General features: G+C 56.5%; 1 protein-coding gene across 1 annotated transcript in view; it reads right to left on the bottom strand.

Annotated features, from left to right (window-relative positions):
• Window positions 1-24,330, bottom strand: part of LOC135825719 (uncharacterized) — a gene marked incomplete in the record, with an annotated part of 167,999 nt that overhangs the window by 43,252 nt on the left and 100,417 nt on the right. The window contains 2 exon segments of the mRNA XM_065338340.1: window positions 54-20,159; window positions 20,683-24,186. Coding sequence (XP_065194412.1) covers window positions 54-20,159; window positions 20,683-24,186 — 23,610 coding nt within the window.

The following is a 24,330-nucleotide window of genomic DNA, read 5'->3' as shown; positions in this document are numbered from 1 at the left end:
TGTTCTATAAATTAATCCATCGCCACTAAACCTAAGTTCAGAACAATGCCTACCTGTTACTGTGGGAGGTATCGTGTCGGGAGCAACAGTATTGATACGGATTCCGTCGGACTGCGCGATGCTCTGTACACCCACACCAGCCATGTCGCTGATGAAGGAGGAGACGAACGACAGGAACGAGTTGTTGGCGGCGCTTCCGAGCTGTGCCTGTGACTTGATTAGATCCAGGTCGGCACGGGGTAAATCTAACACGATGGTACGGCCATTCACGCTGGCGCTGCTTAAAGCGTCCGAGAATCTCACACTGGTGCTGGCTGCGTCGCTGCCGTTAGCTGTGGACTGGATGACGAGTCGGTCGCCACGGAGACTGCTGACAAGTACCTCCTCGTCGAAGACAAGCGTGATCTGCTGAGCGGTGAGGTTGAGCGCGGCGGACTGCACTCGTGGTGCTTGCGTGTCCGCTGTGTAACCAACGACCGGGATGGACTGACGCAGGCCGGAGAACTGATTACCGGCCATGTCCGCGACGGCAGAGCGTTGCAAACGCAGGAAACTGTCGGCCGGTGAAGTGGCCAAGTCGGTAGCCAGCTTCAGTGCCGATATGGTAGCGTTGCTGAGTAGAATACGCACGACCGGGTCACTGAGTGAGATCAGCGTGCTGCCGGTGCCGATCGGTACAGACGTTTGCAGTCCGTTGTCGATGGAGAGTTGCGAGAGGAAGACGGACGTGTGTCGGATGGTCTCGTCAAACGTGATGTTGACCGCGCCGGCATCCAGGTCCAGAGACCAAGAGCTTAGCGTGGGTAGCTTGCGATCTTCAACAAAGCCACTGGCTCGTAGCGGGTTTGTGGATGGGATACCCACAATGTTGTTGTCAGAATTGTCCTTGGCAAAGAGGTCAGTGATCCAGGCAAATGTACTGTTGACCGACGTGGATAGGCCTTGATCGGTGAGCAGCTTGATGGCGTTGGCGTCGGAGGCTGTCAGGCGCAGCTGAAGCGTTGTCAGATCGATGCTGGTGACGTCTCCCCCGTTCAGTGCATACAGCGTGGAGTTGGCTGCAGTGCCGGATTGGAGACGGAACGCGGTCGGTTGGATGGACGAGGCGTTGACAGCTTCGGAGAACGTCAGGTTGATGAAGTTCTGAGTGAGGTCAAGGGAGAATGCCTGCAAGCTGGGCGCCGCACTATCAACAGTGACATCGCTAACACGCAGTGCACTGCTGTCCGCGATGGCGGAGAGAGGCAAGCCAGCCATGTCATACGCAGCACCTTGCAGCAGGGACAGGAACGTGTCGGCAGTTCCCGTGCCCAGTAGCGTCTTGCTTTGCAGCGACAGGATGACATCACGCGGCAAAGTAACAGTGTAGTGGACGAGATTGTCGTCTCCGAGTGCTACACGCTGTAGAGTCTGCGTGGCACTAGCTTGTGAACGGTTGGCAGCATTCTGCAAGACAAACTGAGCCAGGTTGATTGACGAAGAGTTGATGGTCTCCGAGAAGACAAACGTAATGGTTGACTCATTGGTATCAAGACTAAACCTGAGCAGTGTCGGCGGTGTGCTGTCCTGGGAGAAGGACTGTGCGGCAACGGTGGTGGTGTTGTCGACCGCACGCACAGCATTGCCTGCAATGTCCCGGAGCAGTGCCGACGTGAATGTGATGAATGTGGAGTTGGCGGACTGTGCCAGACGTGGCAGGGCCTTGATGGCGTTCAGGTCGACTTGACTCAGGGAGATCAGGGTAACAGTGCCGTCTGGGCTCAGGGTCACGGTGGAGTTGGTCAGTGTGTACGCGTCGAGTCCGTCGTCCGATCGCAGTGTGATCTGCGTGATGTTGACCGTTGTGAGATCCACAGTGTCGGAGAACGACAGGTTCAGAGTTCCTGCATTCATGTCGATGGTGAAGCGTTGCAACAGCGGAGCAAGGTCATCGCTGACAAGACCGGCGGTTTGGAGTGCCTTGCCGTTTGTGATGGCTCGGACATCTTGCTGTATTGGATCGTCAATGCCTGTAGCGGATACGGTGAGGAATGTTGTATCGGGTGATGAGGCCAGTTCGGGCACCGTCTTGATGCCCTGCAGGTCAGTACCTAGTGATACAGACACAACGTAACCGTCCGTTGACAGAACTCTGCTTGCCGCTGTCAGTGTGTACCGCTCACCGGCTGCAGACTGAGCACGTCGTTGCAGCGTGAACGACTGCGGGCGGAAGGAACTGGCAGCCACGACGTCACTGAATGTCAAGTTAAGCACTCCGATGTTCATGTTGACGGTGTAGTTTGACAGCACCGGCGCGATATCGTCGGCAACAAACGTGTCGACGGGGCGGGCCGTGGCCGCTGCGACTCTCAAACCTGCAGCGTCTTCTGCGGTGCGACCACCCAACGACAGCAGGCTGGTCTGCGCAGAGACGGCCAGAGAAGCGTTGGACTTGATCGCGACGATGTCGTCACGGCTCAGGTTGATTGTGATGGTGTTGGAGGCGAGGACGTCCGTAGGTGAAATGCGTCCGCCAGTGAGCGTGTATGCGGCGGAGACGTTCGTCAGGTCATCCGTTCCGGAGAGTGTTATCTGTGAGGTGTTGAAAGAGGAAAGCAGTACTGGCTCGCTGAAGACCAAGGTGACTTGATCCGTGCGCATGTCCACGGTGAACGAGTCTAGCTTTGGCTCAGCCGTATCGTCAGTCAGGCTGGTCACACCTACAGCCGAGCTCAGCGGTATAGCTGCCAGCGCGTTGGGAGTGCGTGCCAGGTCGTAGACCCGGCCACCGGGCAGAGTGATGAACGTGGTGCCTGTAGAGCGGCCGATTCCCAGCGACTGCAGGGAGCGGATGTCGGCGGCCGAAAGACGCACGGCAACAGATGATTGGTCGAGGGCGGTGATGACAGCGCTGTCCTGAATTGTGCGCGAGGCACTGCTTGCGTTGCGTCCGGCGTGCAAGGTGATGTCGGACGCACGGAACGCCGAGACGTCAATAGCCTCACTGAATTGCAGCACAAGACTACCGTTCTGAAGGTTCAGCGCAAACGAGTCGAGGGTTGGCATGGTAACGTCGGCTATGAACCGCTGAACGGGAAGACCGCGATCGGCAGCCACCACCGGCACATAGAAACCTGCCATGTCCTGGGCGCTGTTGTTCAGAGCCGAGATGTAGCAAGTACCGCGTGTGGCACAGAGGTGGGAGAGGCGTCTCACGGCCGTGTGATCGCCAGCACTCAGCTTCATGACAATGCTAGGGCTGTTACCGCTCGGGACGGTCGTGGCCAGGCTCAAGTTGAACGACTGGAATGGTGCCTGCGAGAACGACTGCAGTTGATAGTATGCAAAGCGTAGCGACGATGCATTGATGCTCTCCGAGAAGGACAGAGTGAGGGTTCCGTTGTCGTTGTTGAACTCGGAGAAAGCCACCAGTCTGGGTGCTTGGCTATCTCCCACGTACGACGTTACAGCAATGGCGTCTTTATCGGCTAGAGTGGCCGTTGCCAGACCAAAGACGTCGGAGATGGAGCCGTTGAAATAGCGCAAGAAACAGTCGTCCTTGTCCAAACAGAGCAGCTCCTTCTTGATTCCGTTCAGGTCCTCTTGAGAGAGTGTGATCGTGATGGAAGACACATCGTCTGGATCAGAGCTGCTGCTCGAAACCAAATCATACGTTGCCTGTGATGCTGGGGCTGTGTCTTGGAAGCGGAACTGCGCAATTTGGAGAGAGGATGTGCGGACGGTCTCGTCGAAGAATATCTCCAGCGTTCCCTGGTCGAGGTCGAGATTGAAGCGCTCGATCCTTGGCGGGTCCTGATCACTAACGACAGCATCGGCTTGATACGGTGTGGCTGAAGAGATGGGGTCAACAGCTCGGCCGCGAATGTCGGACGCAATTGTACCGACGAAGGAGACGAAGGTGTTGTTTGGTGTGTTGGCAATGCCGCTAAGGCGTTTCAAGCGCGTCTTCTCAGCCGCACTCAGGTACACCTGAACAAGGGCACTGTTGTCTCGGTTGATGGTGGCGTTGCGGATCGAGAACGTCAACAGTGGTGGTGAGGATGAGTTCTGCAGAAGGATCAGGGAGAAGTTGAATGTGGAGATGTCGATGACATCGGAGAATAGCAGTTGCAGAGGTTCCTGTCCGTTCAGGTTGAATGTGAATCGTACCAAGCGAAGGCTTCCCGTTCGGGACACATACTCGCTGACGGGCATGGCAGAGGTGATTGCGCGTGGAACGGCCTTGTTCAGGTAGACGTCCGAGGCAAGACCCTCGCCGGCTGCGAGGTATGTCGTACTGGCGTTGACAGCCAGAGAGAAGTGGCTCAGCAAGGCATCCATGTCCGTGACGGCGATGTCCACGCGCAGAGTGCTCGTGTTGAGATTGCGGGCAGTGCTGCTAGCAAAGTTGTAGCTTGTGGCATTGCTATCCGCAGCAGACTGGATGACAAGCTGCTTGGGGTCGAACGATGACGCCAGGACAGGTTCGTTGTAGTAGAGTACCATGGCGGAATCGTTGGCGTTCAGCGTGAAGCTCTGCAGTATAGGCTGGACTAGCTCCACGTTGTGACGGGACACTTGTCGAGCGGCTGTCAGAGGAATCTCTGGTACTTGCAGACCAACCATGTCACGGAAAGTATCCACACCGATGTATACAAATGTGTTGTTCGGAGTGTTGAGAAGCGGGTTCAGGCTGCGGAAGACCGCAAGGTCTGCACCGTCAACAACCAGATCGATATCGGCAGTGTTCACTGTGGGCATAGGTGTGCTGCGCAGGGAATACGCTGCGCCACCGTCCACAGCGGTCTGGAACGCAAACTGATCTTGTTTGATGGTGCGGAAATCGATCGGCTCGCTGAAGTGCAGCACGATGTGCAGTGGCTGTGTGCCGGTCGGGAACACCACGTCAAAACCGTTGAACTCAGGCGGTGTGACGTCCGGTAGCAAGGTGCTCACGTTGAACGCAGTCACCGCGGTCAGGGCGTTGCCACCAGTGTCGGTGATTGCACGTGCTAGCGACGTCAGGAAGAGAGTTGACGCGTTCGACGCCAGGTTGCGCTCGGACTTGAGACGGTTGAGATCGGCGCGTGACAGCTGCACAATGACGGTATCGCCGTTGGCGGATATGACAGAGCTACTTTCCAGAGATAGAGACGGTTGGCCACCGGCCGTACCCTGGAGAAGCAGTTGTGAGAAGTTCACAGAGTTGACGGCCATTGGCTCAGAGAAGGTGAAGTTCAGCAGGCCAGAGTCCACGTCCAGGTTGAAGCCGAGAAGAGTCGGACTGGTCTGATCGCGAGTGTAGTTCGTCACGCCACGTGCCGCGCTGATTGGCACGACAACGGCCGGGTTGCTAAGGATGTCCTGCACTGTGCTGGCTCCGACGGAGAGGAACGTTTCCTGTGCCGTCGAGCCGACATTGCCCGTGGAGCGAAGTGAAAACAGCTGAGCAGGGGTCAGCTGTAGTGTGACGGTGCGATTCTCCAGTACAAACGCTGTCCCTGAGAGGTTGTAAGTTGCCTGCGGTGGAGATGAAGCATTGACAAGGAGCAGACCGGCTGGGTCAAACGTACCATTACGCATGAGCTCATCGAAAACAATCGTTAGTTTACCAGTGTTACGATCAAACATGTATGTTCGGATTTGCGGACCAGTTTGATCGGCAACAAAGCTGGAAGCAGGTACTGCTGATGAGCTGGGTGCTCCGGTGAATCTCTGCCCCTCAAAATCGGTAATGTTGGCCAGGTCGGTGACAAGGAATGACGTTGCCTGTGACTGTGCCAGGGCAAAGTTCTGCTTCAGCGTGTCGTCATCGCTGTCGGAAAAGACGACCGTGACAATGGCCGAGCCGGCGAATCCTTGATCCTTCCCGTCGTACAGCACGGTTCCTCCGGTGAGACGGAAGGTGTTGCGTGCCGCAGAGATGTTGGCTGCGTCAAGAAGAGTGAGCTGCGTTGGCGAGAAGTTGCTGAGGTCCACTGCCTCGGAGAAGGTCAGTACAATGCGAGATGCGTCGGCATCCATGGTGTAGTTTAGCAGAGTAGGAGCATCGAGATTGGCACGCAATGCCACCACAACCAACGCAGAACTGGCATCGATGGGTTGGATCTGGTTGCCAGCTGTGTCGCGCACAAGACCAGGCGTGATGGAAATGTACGTCGAGGAGTTGGCGGTCGCAAGCTGAGTTCTCTGCGTGATGCGGTGGAGATCGACGGCGCCGATGCGAATTAGGGCACGTGAACGCCCGGTGAACGCGATACTGCTGGCGTCGGTCAGTGAATATGACTGGAACGGCAGGGAGGTGCTGGTGTTGCTCACGCTCTGTAGTGTCAACTGAGACATGTTGAACGTTGCCAGGTCCACGACTTCACTGAAATCTACCTGCATCTGCGCCTGCGCAATACTGAGCTCGAAGCGCAGCAGTGTGGGACGAGTGCTATCGGCAATGTACGCGGTTGCGCGCCGTGGATTGATCACAGCTGCTGAGCCTAGTCCACCGTAGTCAGTGATGGCACCGGCAGGGAACGTGATGTATGTGTTGTTCACGTTCTTGGCCAGCAGGCTGCGGCGCTTGAGCTCGTAGACGTCCGTGTCGGTGAGAGTGACGGAGATGGTGAAGCTCTTGCTGGAGTCTGTGGAACCCCCAGAGAGTTGATACGTAGACAGAGCTGGCAGGGTGCTGCCACTGTGAAGTTGAATGGTAGAGAAGCGCGTGTCGTTGGAGCGGACTACGTCATCGAACGTCATGTTCAGAGTTCCCGTGTTCATGTCCAGGGAGAAAGTGAGCAGGCTCGGTGCCTGTGTGTCGGCTCTGTACTCCTGTACGTTCGGTACACTGCTGGCGGTTACGTTGTTACCGGCCACATCACGTACAGCACCGGCTGCCAGGCGTACGTACGATGTATCCTTGCTTGTGGCTAGGCGCTCCTCAAGCTTTATGTTGAGACGGTCTAGCTCACCGAGGGCCAGCTCAAGAACGGTCAAGTCGGTGGCGACAAGCTGTGCGCCACCTCTGGTTAGATTGATAGTGACTGCAGTACTGGGGTCGCCGCTGCTCAGCAGGCTGATACGCGAGAAGTCGACCGACGTGGTGTCAACGGGCTCCGTGAACTGTAGACGCAGCGTGCTCGGACCCAGGCTGATACGTGCAAACGCGGTCAGGCTCGGCGCCACGCTGTCAGAGGTGAGCGCACGGACACGCAGGGCGTTCCGACCGTTCACTGCCGGCTGTGCTGCCGCGAAAACCGTATCCACGGCAACAGCACTGGTGTAAGTCAGATAGGTGGAGTTGGCGTTAGTGACCAGTCCTGGTGTGGCCTTGATACGGTTCAGATCAGACTGCGAGAGCTTGATGGTGAACACTGGGTTACCGGTGGAATCTACGCTGGTGCGCGGAACGTCTGCCAGCGTGTGTGCAACGGTGGAGTTATCTCCCGCCTGTATGGTCAGCGCAGTGCCGTCGAACGAGAAACCACTGATGACTTCGTCGAACGTGACAATCAACACTCCATCCTGCATGTTCAAGTTGAAGTTCTGAATGACTGGGCCACTCGTGTCTGCCACCACACCCAGATCGGGATACTGACCTGGAATGGAGGTGGACGAATCACCGATCGCCGTGATCTTGTTGCCAGACATATCTTGCAGGAAGTCGGGGCTGAAGCGGATGAGGCAGTTGCTCTGGCCGCTGCACAGCGTCGGCGACTTCTTGATGTTGTCAAGAACGGTCCCGTTGAGCTGCAGAACGACGCTAGTGCCGTCGCCCCCGACAACGGTTGCCCCGGCGAGTGAGGTCTCCACTCCGCGTGCCGGTATGCCGGCGGAGCTTTGCAGGCGTGCCTGATCCGGTCTCAGCGTGCTGACGTTCATCACCTCGCTGAAGGAGAGGGTTAGCCGACCCGTGTTCAGATCCAGCTGTACAAAGCTGGACAGTGACGGGTTGGTTTGATCCTGTACAACGCGCTGACTCTTCAGAGTGTTGTTGCCTGTGTGTGGGAGGACAGAGAGTCGAGAGGAATCGCGGACAAGGCCAATACCGTGAGACAGGTAGCAGTTGAGCGGCGATGAACACAGCTGGTCCAAGAACGTTAGGTTATGAACATCACTGGTCAGCAGAGAGATGAAGACTTCGCTGCCGTTGATGCTGATGAGCTGGGAGCCGGTCAGCGAGAAGCGAGTGCCAGCGGATGAATTCGCCAGCGAGTGTAAGAGTATGTTGGTAACGTTGAGCGAGGCAATGTCCACATGCTCGCTGAACGTCAGTGTGAGGCTTGAGTTCTGCAGGGAGAGAGAGAACGACTGCAATTCCGGACGGCGCGTGTCATTGGTGAAGGCAGGCGATGTCAAAGCGACGGATGCCAGCGACGGATTGCTGCTTGTGTCGAGCGCTGACTGCGCTGCGATGTTGAGAACGGTCGATGCGGGAGACGTGGCCAATGATGGACGCGCCTTCAGGGCATCCAGATCGCGATCACTCAAGTCGATGGTGATGATCGATGCGTTGGTGCTGGTGATGGCACGCGATCCAGTCAGAGTGTAGTTGACGACTGCAGCGAGGTCAGAGAATGTTAGCGTGGCTGGATTCACGGACGTTCCAACGATTGTGTCATCGTACGTCAGCGTCAAGGTACCGGCGTTCAGGTTGAACTCAAAGTCGGAGATCTGTGGCGGAACGGTGTCGGGGCTGAACGTACTGACAGCCCGAGGTACGGTGACCGCTTGTGATGGATTACCACCGATGTCTGTGACAGTGTCCGGGAGCAGAGTCAGGAAGGTGCTGGTGTTCGAACCGGCCAATAACGAGTTACCTTTGATGCTGTCGCGGTCCTCTTGGCTTAGCGAGATGACAACGCGTGTTGCCGACGCAGACGTGATTGTACTCGACTGTAGCGTATACAGCACGGCAGTAAGACCGGTGTCGTTGGAGCCAAGCAGCTGTATACCGGACACGTTGACCTGGCTGGCGTTGACCGTCTCAGAGAAGATCAACGTCAGTGTGTTGTTACTGAGGTCGATGTTGAACGAGTCCAAGCTTGGACGTGACGTGTCAGGAACAATACTAGCTGCTGGAATGGCCGACAACGTATCCACAGATGGATTGCGATACATGTCCTGAATGGCGGAAGCAGAGAGGTTCAGTGTGGTGCTATCCAGGCCTTGCAGTAGTGCGGGGTTAGTGCGAATGGCATCGCGATCCGCTTCGCCAAGACGGATACGAATGATGCGTCCGCTTGGCGAGATAACACGAGAGGCGGCCGTGAGTTGTCGGGACGCCGTTCCGTTTGCGTTCTGCAACGCGATGAGATCCGGGCGTACGGCGCTGGCATTGACAGCCTCGGAGAACGTCAGCACAAGTGTATCCGTACTGGAATCGTAGACGAAGGACCGCAGCACGGGCGGCGTCTCATCCTCTACGAACGCGTTCACCTGCAGTGCCTGCGCAGAGTTGCGCGCGTCAACAGTGTTTCCTGCGCTGTCACTGGCCAAGGCCGATGTAAGGCTAATGAACGTGCTGTTCAAGTCGAGGGCAATGCCGGCGTTCAGGGCAAGGCGCTGGAGATCGTCCGCTCCGATGGTGATATTCAGGACACGCGAAGGCGTGCTTGGCAGACTGACGTTCCGGAAGATGAGCGCCAGTGCTCCCGCGGCACTGCTGTTTGCCAGTGATTGTAACTGCAGCTGTGAGATGTTAAACAGCGCACCAACCTGCACGGCCTCGGAGAAGCTGAGCTGCAGCACTCCGCGGTCGAGATCAAGCTGGGCAGATCGCAGAGCAGGCTTGGTGATATCACCTACCACACCGCCGGCGGGTAGAGCCGAGGCGCTCGGTATCACCACCGCAGGGTTAGCACTGATGTCGCGGACCAGTCCCGGAGAGATAGCCAGGAACGTATCCAGGGGAGAGTTTGCCAGCCGAGCGGCCACCTTAATGGCATCAGCATCGGCGTCGGTTAGATTGAACGTGATCGACGCTGTCTGACCAGGCTGCAGGATCCCACCGGTTAGGCGGTAGATGAACTGCGCGACAGATGAATTGGCGGCGCTCTGCAGGACGATGGAGGAGAAGTTGAACGTGGTGATGTCGGGCACTTCGGAGAAGTTCAGGGTTAGACTGGGAACGCCGTCAAGATCTAGGTTATAGGCGAGAAGCTCGATGGGCTTCTTGTCCTCGGCGAACGAACCCGGTGCAACGCCAACAGCTTCACCTTCAGGAGTACCACTAATGTTATTGCCTGACAAGTCTTGTATGGCGCCGTCACCCAGGCTCACAAAGCTGTTGGAGGCGTTTGTGAAGAGCGAGCGTAGCAGCTTGATAGCGTCCAGATCGTCCGGTGTGATCGCCACGGTTACGCGGAGACCGTCGCCGCTAGCAACGGCCGTACCCGCCGTCAAGCCATACGTGACTGCGCCGGTGGTGTTGGTGGCGTTGGCGGCGCTCTGCAGGAGGACACGCGTGAAGTCAAGACTTGACGCCGAGACAGGCTTACTGAAGACGAGCACGATCTCACCGCTGGTTAGATTGACCTGCAGGTCTTGCAGAGCAGGTGGTGTTATATCCGGCAGATACACACCAACGGGTACTGCGTTGCCGTCGGTAACAGCAACAACATCCACGAAGGACGAGTCGTCAACGAGCTCAGCGGTGAACGTGATGAAAGTGTCGCCGGCGCTGTTGGCAATGCGTCCAGTGCGTTGAATGGCAACAAGATCAGTTGGTGAGATGACGACGCGTAGCACTTGACCCGATGTAGATCCGGCCACGGACGTGGATGATTTCAACGTGTAGCTGACGTTTGCCTTGCGAGAGTCCTGCAGTGTGAGCTTGGCCAGGTCTAGGGTGGCCAGCAGTGCTACGTCGGAGAACGTGAGATTCATGGCGCCCGTGCTCATGTCAACGGAGAACGCCAACAGCTGCAATCGCGTGCTGTCGCTCGTATACACGGCCGCGGATCTGCGGTCGGCCGCTGCGATCTCGTTACCAGCCGTGTCCTGAATGGCCGCGGCGAGCAAAGTCAGGTAAGTGTTGTTACGAGTGGTGGCGATACGCGTGTCAAGCTTGAGACGTGCGATGTCGGATTGCAGGAGAGACACGGTGACAATGGTTCGGTCGGCATTGCTGGTGACCTCACCCCCGGTCAGCGTGATGTTGGGACTATCGGCTGCGGCGGACGAGTGGAAGGTCAGCGAGGTGAGGTTGAGAGTGTCCGTGGAAACCGGTTCGTCGAACGTCATCACAACGACATTTGTGGCCAGGTCCAGATGGAACGACTGCAGTCCAGGCGCGGTGCTGTCAGGTGTGTATCCACCGGCGGTCAGTGCAGTACCCGAGACGACATTGAGAGCGTTGGGAGCAAAGGCCACATCACGGATGGCAGCCTGATCGAGGGCGATGAACGTGTCTACGTCAGATTTGGCGTAAGTGGACGACTTAAGGGCAAGAACATCGGCAGAGCTGAGGTTAACCACAACGCTCTGGCCGACAACGCTGAACGTTCGCGATAGCAGAGACAAGCGGTGAGAGAGTGCAGTCGTGCTGTCATTGCTCGACTGGACGCGGATGGCCGTCGTGACGAGAGTTGCCGGATCGACAACTTCATCAAAGTCGAGTGTCAGAGTGTTCGACTCAAGATCCAGCTTCCAGCCATCGAGGCGAGGTGGAGTTTGATCGGCAACGAATCGCTGAACAATGAAACCCGGATGACCTTCGGCGACGTTCTGTGAAGCCTGTCCACTCATGTCCTTCACTGCACCGGAGCCAATGCTGATGTAGCAGTTGCCACGGCGAGTGCAGATGTTACGTTCTGTCTTGATGTTGGCCAGGTCTGCGGTGCTGAGCGTCAGGTTGACGGTATGAGAGTTACCAGACGCGACGGCTGCAATCAGGTTGTATTTACGCACTGGCTGTTCAAACAGTTCCTGCAGAGTGATATTCGAATAGACAAAGCTGGATGTGTTGACCGTTTCGGAGAAACTCACTGTGATGATGCCAAGGCTCAGATCGAAGGACGAGAACTCGACGAGACGTACGATGGTAACGTCTGAAGTCAGGTTAAACACGCGCCGTGGATTGGCTGCGGACACCTCGACCAGTTGACCGCCTTCAGCATCCTCAACGGTTCCATCCGGGAAGGTGATGAAACAATCGGCCTCGCTGGTGCAGAGAGGCAGACGCTTGATTTCGTTGTGATCTGCTAGGCCAAGGTTGATGACGATAACTGGACCATCTGCACTGGTAGTGCTGCTGGCTGTTGTCAAGGTGAAGTTTGCATCGGAGTCAGCGGCGCGCGATTGCAGGAGGGTGATGCTGGTGGTCTGAAGTGTCGAGACAATAACGGTCTCGTCAAAGTACAGGGTCAGTTGCTCGGCATTGTGATCCAGAGTCCAGTCAGTGAGTGTGGGGCGGACTGTATCCGTACCGTACGTACGCACTGCTAGTGCCTGGGCGCCGGTCAGGGCGAGGATTGCGTTGCGAGCGACGTCCGAAACCAGGCTGCTGTCGACGCGAATGAATGTGCTGCTCGTACCGTTGGCCAGGGAACGGAGTGCCTTAATGGCGTTCTGATCGGCAAGCGACAGATACAACTTGATGGTGGGTCCATTGACCGATGTCGTGTTTCCTCCTGTCAAACGATAGCTGACCGGAGGAGTGGCAGAGCGTGAGTTCTGCAGCACGATGCCGGCTGGGTTGAAGGCCGACACGTTTACGGTTTCCGAGAAGACCAGCGTGATCAGACTAGCGTTGACGTCGTAGTCAAAGGCGAGAAGTCGTGGCTGCGTCACGTCGGTGCTGAAGATGTTGACACTGAGTGCTTGGGCCAGCGCAATCGGATGAGCGAGGTTATTGGAAAGGTCTTGAGCCACGCCATCGCGGAGGCTGACATACGTAGACGTGTTGCTCACAGCGAGGTCCAGAAGCTGTTTGAGCGCGTTCAGGTCCGTGTCAGTCATGTTGACAAGAAGCGATGTTGCGCCGAATGTGCTGACTACTCCTCCACTCAGGACATACTGCGTTGCAGATGATGCTCGGGCAGCGTGGATTGTGAGACGCGCCGGGATGAACGACAAGGGTTGCATTGCCTCTGTGAAGTTGAGCAGCAAGGTCTGTGCCGTCAGGTCCAGGGAGAATGATCGTAGGCTGGGTCGGGTCAAGTCGGCAGTGTGCGACTCGATCGCCCTTGGCTGCGTGTCGCTGATGGCCGTGAGCGGTAAGGCAACAATATCGGCAATGACAGCTGATGACATAGACAGATACGTCTGTGCTGGTGTGGATGCAAGCGGATACAGCGCCTGGATGGCGGCAAGATCCGTGGCGCTAATGTTTAGCACCAAGACGTCGGTGTTTGCTGGGTCATAAGTGGCGTTGGTCAAACGATACGATGTTGTAGCTAGGTCAGTGTTATTCGGGTAGAGCTGGAGAACAATCTCGGTCACGTCGAACGTGGACACGTTGACAGTTTCCGAAAATGAGAGCACAAGCTGGAGTGGAGGTACGTCGTTGGTCATTGTCAGTCGGTAGTTGGTCAGTACTGGATTGGTAATGTCGGCTGCGTACGTACGCTGAGACAGCGGACGCGAGATGGGAGCAGCAACGACAGCGTTACCTGCAGTGTCCTTGATGGCGGATGATCCAAGCGAGAGCAGGGTGTTCGCACGGACGGTAGCCACGTCGGTTAGCTTCTTGAGCTCGTTGGCGTCAAATGTTGACAGGCGAAGCTGGACAGTCGAGCCATTCGTACTCTCGACAGTGCCTCCAGTGAGCCTGTATGTAGCACCTCCGGTTCCAACAATGACAATCTGTGAGAAGTTCAAGCTGGACTGGTTGACTGACTCCGTAAAGTCGATCGTCAACAAAGGAGCACCGTTCATGTCGAGGTTGAACGACGATGCCTGTGGCTGAGTGACATCACCCGTGAAGTTCAGTGCGAGCGTTCCAGTGGCTGAGTCACTGGGGACTTCGGCCACTGCAAGGCGTGCCATGTCGGCCACCGCTGCTGATGTGAGGGACACAAACGTGTTAGAGGCTGATGTTGCGAGGCCAGTCAAGGCCTTGATCGCGTCGGCATCCACACGAGAGAGCGGCAGGACGAGAACAGACGAGTTTCCAGACACGGTCGTGGTGAGGTCAGTGAGCGTGTAGGTAACAGCGCCGGAAGCCGAGGCATTGGCCGCGCTCTGGATTGTGATCTGGTTCGCACGCAGACTGCTAGCGTCGACGGTCTCAGAGAATGACAGGGTCAAGGTGGTCGCGTTCATATCCAGTGACAAGTCATCCAGAGTGGGAGCGGTGGTATCGCGAGTGAACACCTTCACAGGTTGAGCTTGTCCAGCAATGATCGGCGCGATGGGATTGGACGCCGTGTCGGACAGCGCTGTCGCCGGGAAGCTCAAGAAGAGACTGCTGTTGCTTATTCCCAGAGCGGCCAGCTGCTTCAGCGAGTTCAGGTCATCGCGAGTCAGTGTGATGCTGACTATGGTGGAATCCTTGCGTGACACGTTGCCACCGCGCAGCGTAAACTGCTGATCGGCCAACAAGCTGGGAGAGCTGTAAAGCGTGAACAGTTGCGGCAAGATACTGGAAGCGTTCACCGTCTCGTCAAACGTCAAATTAATCACGCCGGTGTCCAGCGAGAAGTCGTACGACGTCAGGGACGGAGCCGTACGGTCGGCGCTTAACAGCTGAGTTGGCTGTGCTTTGTCGCTGGGGATGGGCACAACCTCGTTTCCGACCATATCAGCTACTGTGCCGTTGGCGAGGGAGAGATACGAAGACGAGTTGAGATGAGCAAGGTTGACAAATGCTTTGATGGCGTTCAGGTCGGCCGTGGACAAAATCAGTTCTGGTGTTGACGAGGCGTTGCTTGGCGTGGCAACAAACGTACCACCCGTGAGCGCCAGGAACTCAGTAGCTGCGGCGATATCGGCAGCATTCTGCAATACGATGCTGGAGACGTTGAACACGCTCAGATCTACGGTTTCGGTGAAGGACAGACGCAGACGGCCGGTATCGATGTTGAATTGCCAACCGATCAACGACGGTGGGGTAGTATCGGCTACAAACACGTTTGCACGCAGCGCCAGCTCCGGTACGATGGTCTCCAGGACAAGATCAGACACGTCCTTGATGGCCTGCGCCGTGATGGAGAGGAACGTGGAGTTCTGCGACACAGCGAGACCACGCTGAGCCTTGATGGCATTCAGGTCCGTTTGCGTGATGTTGATTTCGACGGTGTAACCATCTGCACTTCCACTGGAGCCACCTGTTAGTTGATATACAAGTATGTTGCTGCGGTTGTACTGCAGGAGTAGTTCCTTCGCCTCCAGGGTGGCGACGGAGACAATGTCGTCAAACGTCAGCGAGATTAGTCCGGTGTTCATATCCAGAGAGAAGCGTAGCAGATCTGGCTTGTTCGAGTCCCGGATGAAGGTCTGCACTCCACGGGTCGGCGAGCTCGGTACCGAGCGTCCGCTGACGTCTGTGATACCGCCAGCGCTCACGGCAACAAACGTGTCGGCAACGTCCGTGGCTAGGCCGGCGTTGGTGAGCACAGCGCGAACGTCGTCATCCGACAGCGTCACGCGGACATCCAGCTTGCTGGTGGCATCTACATAGGTAGCGGTGGCATTGGTCAGGTTTAGGACAAACCCACCGGTCAGAGCGGAGCGTAGAGAGAATAGTTCGCTGACGAAAGAGTCGGTGCTGACGGGCTCGTCGAAGCGAATGACAAGCTGACCGAGGTTGAGATCGAAGCTCACAAGCTGGGTGACGGTGGGAGCGGTGACATCAAACGTGTATGTGAGTGCTTGCGTGGCATTCACACCGTCTACGAGTGGCTGCATAGTGTTACTAGTTCCTTTGGTGGAGTCTTTGATCAGCGATTCGCCGAGCGTGATGTACGAATCATTCACGTTGGATGCCAAGTCGGCTGCCTTGATGCGTAGCAAATCTGCTGAGGTCAAGTCGAACAAGAACTCGGTGACAATGCCGCTGGAAACTGGTGTAAAGCCGGTCAGAGCTACGGATGCCGACGCAGTGATGTTGTCTTGGAGGCCCACGGCGGACGATTGGAAGGTGCTGGAGTCGACGGGCTCGTCGAACACGAGCCGCACGCGTCCCGTTTCCATGTCGATGTGCCACTCGTCCAGGCGAGGACCGCTGGTATCGGGAATAACGCTGGATGGTGTCTGAGTGCCGATCAGGGTGGTGCTGGAGACAACGGCCCGGATAGGATTACCGGCCATGTCCGTCAACAGACCCGATGTGAATCTCACCCAGCAGTCAGTGACATCCGTGCACAGGAAGATGTTGGACTTGAGGGCGTTCAGGTCGGCGTTGAGCATCTGTATGGCTATGCGAGTACCGTCGGCTGACGTCGTGGTACCACCGCTCAGTGTGTGTCTGTCTGCTGTACTACCGGACACCTTCTGCAGCGTCAGAGCCGAGGCATTCAGACTCGTAGCTAGCATGGTCTCCGTGAAGCTAAGCACAAGCTCGCCGCTATCCAGATCAAGGCTAACGAACACGTCCAATTCAGGCACATTACGATCAAACGCGTGCCGATCGGAGCGGGTTGCGTTGCCGTCCTGGATCTCCACGGCAATGTTGCCGGCCATGTCACGCACAGCGCTGGGGCCGATGCGGATGTAGCAGGAGTTCCGCGACGCGCAGATGCCCAGCCGGTACGCCTCGTTGAGTTCCGCCGCGGTCAGCGACAGCTGCACAAAGCTGCGATTTGCCGGGTTTGCGAGTCGCTCAACGCCACCTGAAAGGGCGATGCTTCGGTTGGCAAAAGCCGCGTCCTGCAGGAAGAACTGCGAGAAGTTCAGACTGCTCGTGTCGACCACTTCGTCAAAGTAGAAGGTTGCGTTTCCGGAGTGAGAGTTGAAGTGCAGGACAGTAAGCTGCGGTGATGTGGTATCCTTGGTAACCGTGGGTGTGCCCAGAGCCTGACCGGCAGTGAGCGGTTGCAGTGGGTTTGCAAAGATGTCCGTTGCCCCACTGCTGGTGACGCGAAGGAACGTGTTCAAGGTGTCCGTGCCGAGAGCGGTGAGCTGCTTGATTGCGTCCAGATCAGCCGCACTTAACTGTATGACTGCTGTTGTTTGAGAAGTGTTAAATACAGTGCTACTGAGTATAGTGTGTTCACTACCGGGGGTAGACGTGTTGGAGCTTTGTAGCGTGAACGCACCCGGGGTCACCGCTGATGCGTTGATGCTCTCCGAGAACGTGACAAACAGCAGGCCGGAGTCCAGGTCGAATTCAAACGAGGACAGAGCCGGCGACTGGCTGTCCGATGTGTAGCCTTCGGCTCCGCGTGCAAACGGCAGCGCAACGGGCACCACACGATTTCCGACGGTATCCAGAACGGTGGTGTTATCTAGGGTTAGATAGGTGAAGGCAGCGGTCGACGCCAGCGGAGTAGCGCTCTTGATAGAGTTCTGATCGGCATCGCTCAGTGCAAGGCTGAGTACGCTACCGGAGCTGAACGACGTGACAACAGCCGAGCGTAGACGATGGGCAAAGCGATCGTCCTGTACGCTGGAGCTGTGTCGGAGAACAAGACTGGATACGTTGAAGGAGTCGACATTGACGGCTTCGGTGAAGGTGATGTTCAGGGTGCCCGTGGCGAGACTCAAGCTGAATGAGTCGAGGGCAGGACGTGATTGATCTGTGGTGTAGTTAGCGGCAGAGGCTAGCGATGCACCCTGTACGAATGGCGCAATGCCATTGCCTGCTGGGTCGGACACCGCGTTGGCGCCGAGTGCCAGGAACGTGCTGGCAAAGGACTTGGCGAGTGCCGGCTGCGATTTGATAGCGTTGGCGTCCACTGGTCCCAGTTGTATGACGAGACGGGGTCCGTTGGCAGAGATAACACTGCTATTTGCGGAGAGTGTGTAGTTGACAGCCGCACCGGTAGCAGAAGATTGCAGCGTGATACCTGCCAGGTTGACCTGAGAAATGTCAATACTCTCGTTGAAGTTGATCACAAGCTGTTGACTGTTCATATCCAGAGAGAAGCTGGTAAAGGCTGGGTCGGTGGTGTCACCAACAAACCCGGACACAGGCAGAGCGGCGGAGGCATTCACTGCCACGACCGGCACACCGCTGGTATCGCGCACCGCAGTGGCGTTGAAGTACAGATAGGTTGTGTTACTGGCCGCACTCAGCTGGGTCAGGGACTGTATAGTGTTGAGATCAGCCGCCGAGAGAACCACACGGAACGTGTTGTTACCAGCAGGCACGATCGTAGCTGCACGAAGACGGTACGAAGCAAGTCCCGGCGCCGACGAATTGGCCGACGACTGGAACACGAACTGGGAGATGTCAATGTCAGACGGTCGAATGGCTTCGGAGAAGTTCAGCGTTATGACGCCAGAGTTGAGATCAAAGTCGAAGGTCTGCAGTGAGGGATTGGTGATGTCTGCTTGCACGCTGACCGTGCCAGCAGCGGACTGCGGAGAGACGACCTGAGCTGCTCTGTTGTTCATATCACGGACTAGCGACGAGGTGATGGACAGGAACGTGTTGGAAGGGTCTGTTGCAAGGCCAGCGGTGAGCTTCAAGCGGTCCAAGTCGGCATCGCTCAGTTGCACTGTGATCGTATCACCGTCCACACGTGTTGGAATGCCGCTGCTCAATCGAACAGAGTTGATAGCAGTGGTGGAGACGTTGGCTGCAGCCTGAATCGTGATCGACGTTGGATCGAAAGTGCCGGCTTGAACGACCTCATCAAAGACAACTACCAGACGACCAGTGTTGCGATCGAGAGAGTATCGTAGAACCTTGGGTGACGTAGCGTCTTCTATGACGGTACTCGTCGAGAAAGCAAACGATGAGTTGACCTGCGTGACGTTGTTGGCGTTCAGATCGAGAATGGCGCCACTGTCGATTGTGACAAACGTGTTGTTGGGCCGTGTTCCCAGCGCTGTGCGCAGTTTGAGCGCGCTCTGATCGGCGTACGTGAGCGCAATGCTCACCGTCTTACCGTCGGCTGATCGTGTGGCCGTGCTGTTGACGCTGAGACGCAAAGTTTGATTGCTATCCCTGCCCGTACCCAACACACTCTGCAAGGAAACGCCACTGAACAGCAGGGAGCTGACGTCCACAAAGTCACTGAAGGACAAATTGAGAACAGCGGCGTTGTTATCCAGAGAGAACGAGATTAGCGTGGGTGGTGTTACATCCACTGTGACGTTGTTTGCCTGAAGTGCCGAGCCATCGGTGATGGGCTCCACGTCACGTTGCAGATAGTCATCGGCAAAGTCTGCCCTCATCGTGAGGTACGTATCGTCAACACTCGTTCCCAGACCGGCAATGGACTTGACGGCCAGAGAATCGGCATCGGAGAGATACAGCACAATGGTCTGCGTGTCGGCAACGGGTAGCCCTCCCAGTGTGTTGGTTCCAGCACTGAACGTGACTAGACGTGTGAGAATGGCCGTCTCGGCGGACTGTAAGCGCAGTGCACTAGCCCGTACCGCACCGGAGAGAACATCGGAGAAGGTCAGGGTCAGTGTGGCAGGGGCATCCAGGTCCAGCTCAAACGCGGTCAGGCGAGCGCGAGACGAATCCGCTACGTGTTGATCGGCTTGCAGGTGAGCCGTGAGTGCTGCTAATACTCCTGCCATGTCCTGCAACGCGCCGGTGTCCACACTCAAGTACGTCGTGCTCAGATTGCTGGCCAGCGGTGATGGCTTGATGGCGCGTACGTCGGCGTCGGACAGAAGCACGGTTATGACGCTGACGCCAGCTTGCGATGACGTCGGATCCAGAGATCCGCCGCTGAGACGGAAGCTGTGGGGGGCTGGTGCGCTGGCTCCGCTGTGAAGCTGAATGTAGGAGAGGTTCAACGTGGATGGTTGTACGGGTTCGCTGAACGTCAAGCGCAGCAGATCATTGACCAGGTCCAAGGTGAAATTCTGCAGCAGTGGGGAAGTTGTATCGTTGACCAGTGTTTGTACTCCTGTGGCAGCGTCACCTGATACTGCGGAGACTGCTTGAGGCGGGACGGCAACGTCCTTTGCCAATCCACTGCCGAACGACAAGAACGCGTTGCGGCCACTGGAGGCAAGTCCCGGTAAGGCCTTGACACGCGCCAGATCCTGAGCAGATAACTGCACAAACAGGGATGTTCCCGACGTGGACGAAGTGGATGAAGGAGACAACCTCAGACTTTGACCACCTATGACAGAGAGACAAACGCACATGCATCAATACAAATGCACACACACACACACACACACACACACACACACACACACACACACACACACACACACACACACACACACGCAGGCACGCACGCACGCACGCACACACACACACACGTACACACACACACACACAGAAAATAGTCATATGTCCGAAATACCTGGAATAGTAATATAGAGGAATCACACAGCAGAAGTAGATCAAACACAGGTGACAACGGTCACACTGGGTCCATGTCGGGAGTATTCTCTCAACTGCAGTTACTTGCATACCAGCACACACGTGCATTGTCCCTAGTCATATCACTTCAAAAGTTAGCATTGCAGAGCTTCAGCACAAATCGTACTAGGCTAGCTGTGGTGCTGCACAAATTCTAGCCCGCAGACAAAGAGACGTACACGCACACACACGTAGACACGCGCACACACCTACACATGTACACAAGCAAGAACACTTGTACACGTAGAAAAGAGAAAGCCAGTTCTAAAACTCACCAGACGTGATATTAGCAACCGTTTGCAGCACAATCTGGGTGGTATCGACTGAGAGGGCATCCAACGGTTCGTTGAACGTCAGCGTAAGGTTACCGCTGTCCATGTCAAAGTTAAACTGCTGCAGCTGAGGCGAGCGACTATCGGCGGTGAAGGTGCGCACAAGGCGTCCCGGAGCTCCGTCCTGAACGGGCACCAGCGTGTTGCTAGTGAAGTCAGCCGTGGCATTGGCCATGGCTGTGATATAACATGTAGCACGGTATGTGCACAGCCTACGGTCTTGCTTGATGGCGATCAGATCAGCATCGGAGAGTTGAATGGTAATACTGGTACCGCTCGCTCCCACGGTTCCTCCCGTCAGACGGTAGGAAGACTGCGCGGACTCAAACAGTGTCTGCAGCGTGAATGAGGTGGGGTCGATGCGGTTGCGCGGCACAGCTTCACTGAACGAGAGCGTTAGCGTACCGCTGGCCAGGTCAATGGCGCTGAACTCGAGCAGCGTCGGACGAATGGTGTCGTAAGTGAAGACGCTGACGTTGGTAGTGCCCGCGATGACCGTCTGATTGAATGCATCGCTAGCTGACTGACTGCTATAGTCAAGAGCACAGCTAGAGTTAGTTGTGCACACGCCAAGCAGTTTCAGCGCGTTAAGATCTTGAGCACTCAGAGTTATCTGCACATCGGCTGTGTTCTCTGCTCCGTGCGAGCTTGTCCCGGTCAGCGTGTAATTTGCACCGTCCGAGCCGCTCAAGGTGAGCTCGGTGACGTCGACGGAAGACGATAGAATGGTCTCGTCGTAGCGCAGAGTGATCACTCCGCTGGATGCGTTAAAGTCAAACGATCGCAGCTGTGGGTGCAGCGTGTCAGTGGCAAAGTCTGACACAGGCAACGCTTGAGCACTGGCAATGGTTGCAAGACGGTTTCCGGTCATGTCAGCAATCACACTGGACAGGACGGACAGGTACAGTGACGTGTTGGACACGGCCAGACGCTCCAGCGCACGTAGTGCATTGCGATCGGCCTCAGACAGCACCACGACGATGCGAGTCCCGTCGGACGAGTTCGTCACGCTGCCCGCGCTAAGGCGATGCCGTTCCGTTGGTGAGCGAGAGTTCTGCAATGTGAGGCCGGTAGCGTTGAATGCCGATGCGTTGACAACTTCGCTGAAGAACAACACGAGTGTGTTCTCCGTCAGGCCAAGGTCAAAGCGCACGAGCTGCGGAAGGACCGTATCGATGACAACATCGGCAGCACGAAGCGCAGATGCGCTCGCGATAACACCGCTTGGATTGCTAGCCCTGTCGATCACGAGGCCAACGTCGAGCGAGACGTATGTCGTGTCACGGGAGATGGCCAGCCTTGGATTGGCGGTGAGTCGCTCCACATCGGACTTGGTGAGATTTAGCAGTAGGTGAGTATCAGAGATTGCAGTAACGGTGACAACGGTAAGATTAACAGAGTCAGCCGCCGCGCTGGTATTATTGGCTTGTAGAGTGATCTTGAAGGCATCGGTGAGCGAGGTTGCAAGAACAGGCTCACTGAAGGTGAGGTCGAGCTGCTCAGTTGCCATGTCAAGCGTGAAGTTGAGCAGTGTTGGCGGAATGAGATCAGCCGTGTGTTCGCGCACTTGCAGATTGGCAGTGGTGGCAACAAACGCATTGCCAGCCATGTCCGCGGCAAGACCGCTCGCCGCATGGAGCCACGTTGTCGCCATGGTCTGGGCTAGAGGTGCACGGCTGCGCAGGGCAAACACATCGGCAATGTTCACTGTGACGTTGATGTCAGCGCTGTTGATCATACTCTGCTGGCCGGCTGATAGCGTGTAACCACTATCCGAGTCGGCAGTCTCGCGAAGTGTCAGTCGCGTGGAATTCACCGTGGCCCACTGCACCGTTTCGTCAAAGTGCAACACAACATAGAGCGGCAGAGAGAAGTCGTCCATTTTCAGGTCGAACGAGAGAAGTGCCGGCACCCGGGTGTCGTTCACAACCGACCTCACTGGCAGCGCGGCGCTGTCCGGGATAGAGGTCACCCGCAGGCCGCTTGTATCCGCCACCAGGCTGGAGAGGGCCGAGAGGAAGATCTGGGCGGTCAGGTTGGGGTTCTGCTTGATGGCGTTGATATCGACGGCGGACAGAGACAACGAGAGCACGGTGGGAGCGAGTGTAGTGACGTTACCGCCAGTCAGGGCGTAGCTGTGAGCGCCGGGCTGACCGGAGCGGAAAGTCAACGACGACACGTTGAACGTGCGAGCGAGCACGGCTTCGGTGAATGTGAGATTGACGATGGCGTCGGCTAGGTCCACAGTGAAGTTAGTGAGAACGGGCGGTGTGCGATCATCAGTGTAGGATGCAGGGCTTGCCAGGGTGGTGACGTTCAGTGTGTTGTTGCTGGTGTCCTTCAACGCCGATTGTGACACAAGAACAGCCGTTGTCAGCTGACTCGTCGCCAAGCCAGGCAGCAGCTTGATCTGATCGGCATCGGTCTGGGTTAGAGGTATCGTGATTACGTTGCTGTTGTTGCCCGTGAGCCGTACGGGTCCGGTCAACTGGTACTGGACAAAGCCGGTAGCCGAGGTGTTGCTTGAAGAGCGGACAATGATGGCGGAGGTGTTGATGGACGTGATGTCGACGGTTTCGGAGAAGGTCAGCGTGAGCTGGGGAGCGGCGTTCATGTCCAGTGTGAAGTTCTGCAGTTGGGGAATGGTGCGGTCGCGGGTCAGCGCCACAATGCGCAGTGCTGCTCCGTCCACGATCGGCACCATCTCGCGGTTATTCATGTCAAACACAGTGAACTGGTGTGCAACTATCCAGCTGCTGCTCTCCGTCGTCAACAGCCCAGTGTCAGCCTTGATGGCGTCCAGGTCGGTTTTACCCACGATCACACTCAGCAGAGTGGAGTCGACCGCGGTGCCGTTGCTCGCCGCAAGGAACGTGTAGCGTGTGGTGGCAGTCTGCGCATCTTGCAGCGTGATACGGTTCCGGATCTGCAGTGTGGAGCCACGTACAGTCTCACTGAAGCTGAGCGTGAGGAGACCCGAGTCCAGACTGAACCACCATCGGATGAGACGCGGACTGGTGAGATCGATGCGATGAATCTGAGCTGCCAGGCCACTGTCAGCCAGAACCTCAAGCAGCAAGTTGCCGCTCGTGTCGTTGACAAGAGACGGAGAGGCAGCCAGGAAGGTGGTACCCGTGGCAGTGCCCAGACTAGATAGGCGCTTCAAGGCATTCAAGACGGCCGAGGTCAGGTTGATGTTGACGATGCGGTTGTTAACAGTGTTTGTAACGACGCCGTCCAATCGCAGAGTTTCGTTGGCGCTGCTCGAGTTGGCGGCGTTCTGCAGGAGGATTGCTGACGCACGCAATGTGTTGATGTTGACAATCTCGGTGAACTCTATCTGGAGAAGACCAGAGTTAATGTCCAGCGTGTAGTTTGCAATAGATGGCAGTGACGTATCCAGCGTGAGGCTGTCCACCAGCAGAGTTGCGGAGTTGACGTTGGCACCTGTTGCACAGACACGCACAAGCATACACGTACACACATACATTTCAATTATATATTTTGTAATTCTCATGTTATGATTCTTTTTCATATCTCCTTTTCTCATATTAATAAAATTTAATATTTTATTCGTTCTTAGTAGGACCC

This window comes from Sycon ciliatum, chromosome 10 (assembly GCF_964019385.1).
Source record: "Sycon ciliatum chromosome 10, ocSycCili1.1, whole genome shotgun sequence".
Classification (NCBI taxonomy): Eukaryota; Metazoa; Porifera; class Calcarea; order Leucosolenida; family Sycettidae; genus Sycon; species Sycon ciliatum.
Note: the sequence above shows the minus strand (reverse complement) of the source record. Positions and strands in the feature narration are given on the sequence as shown.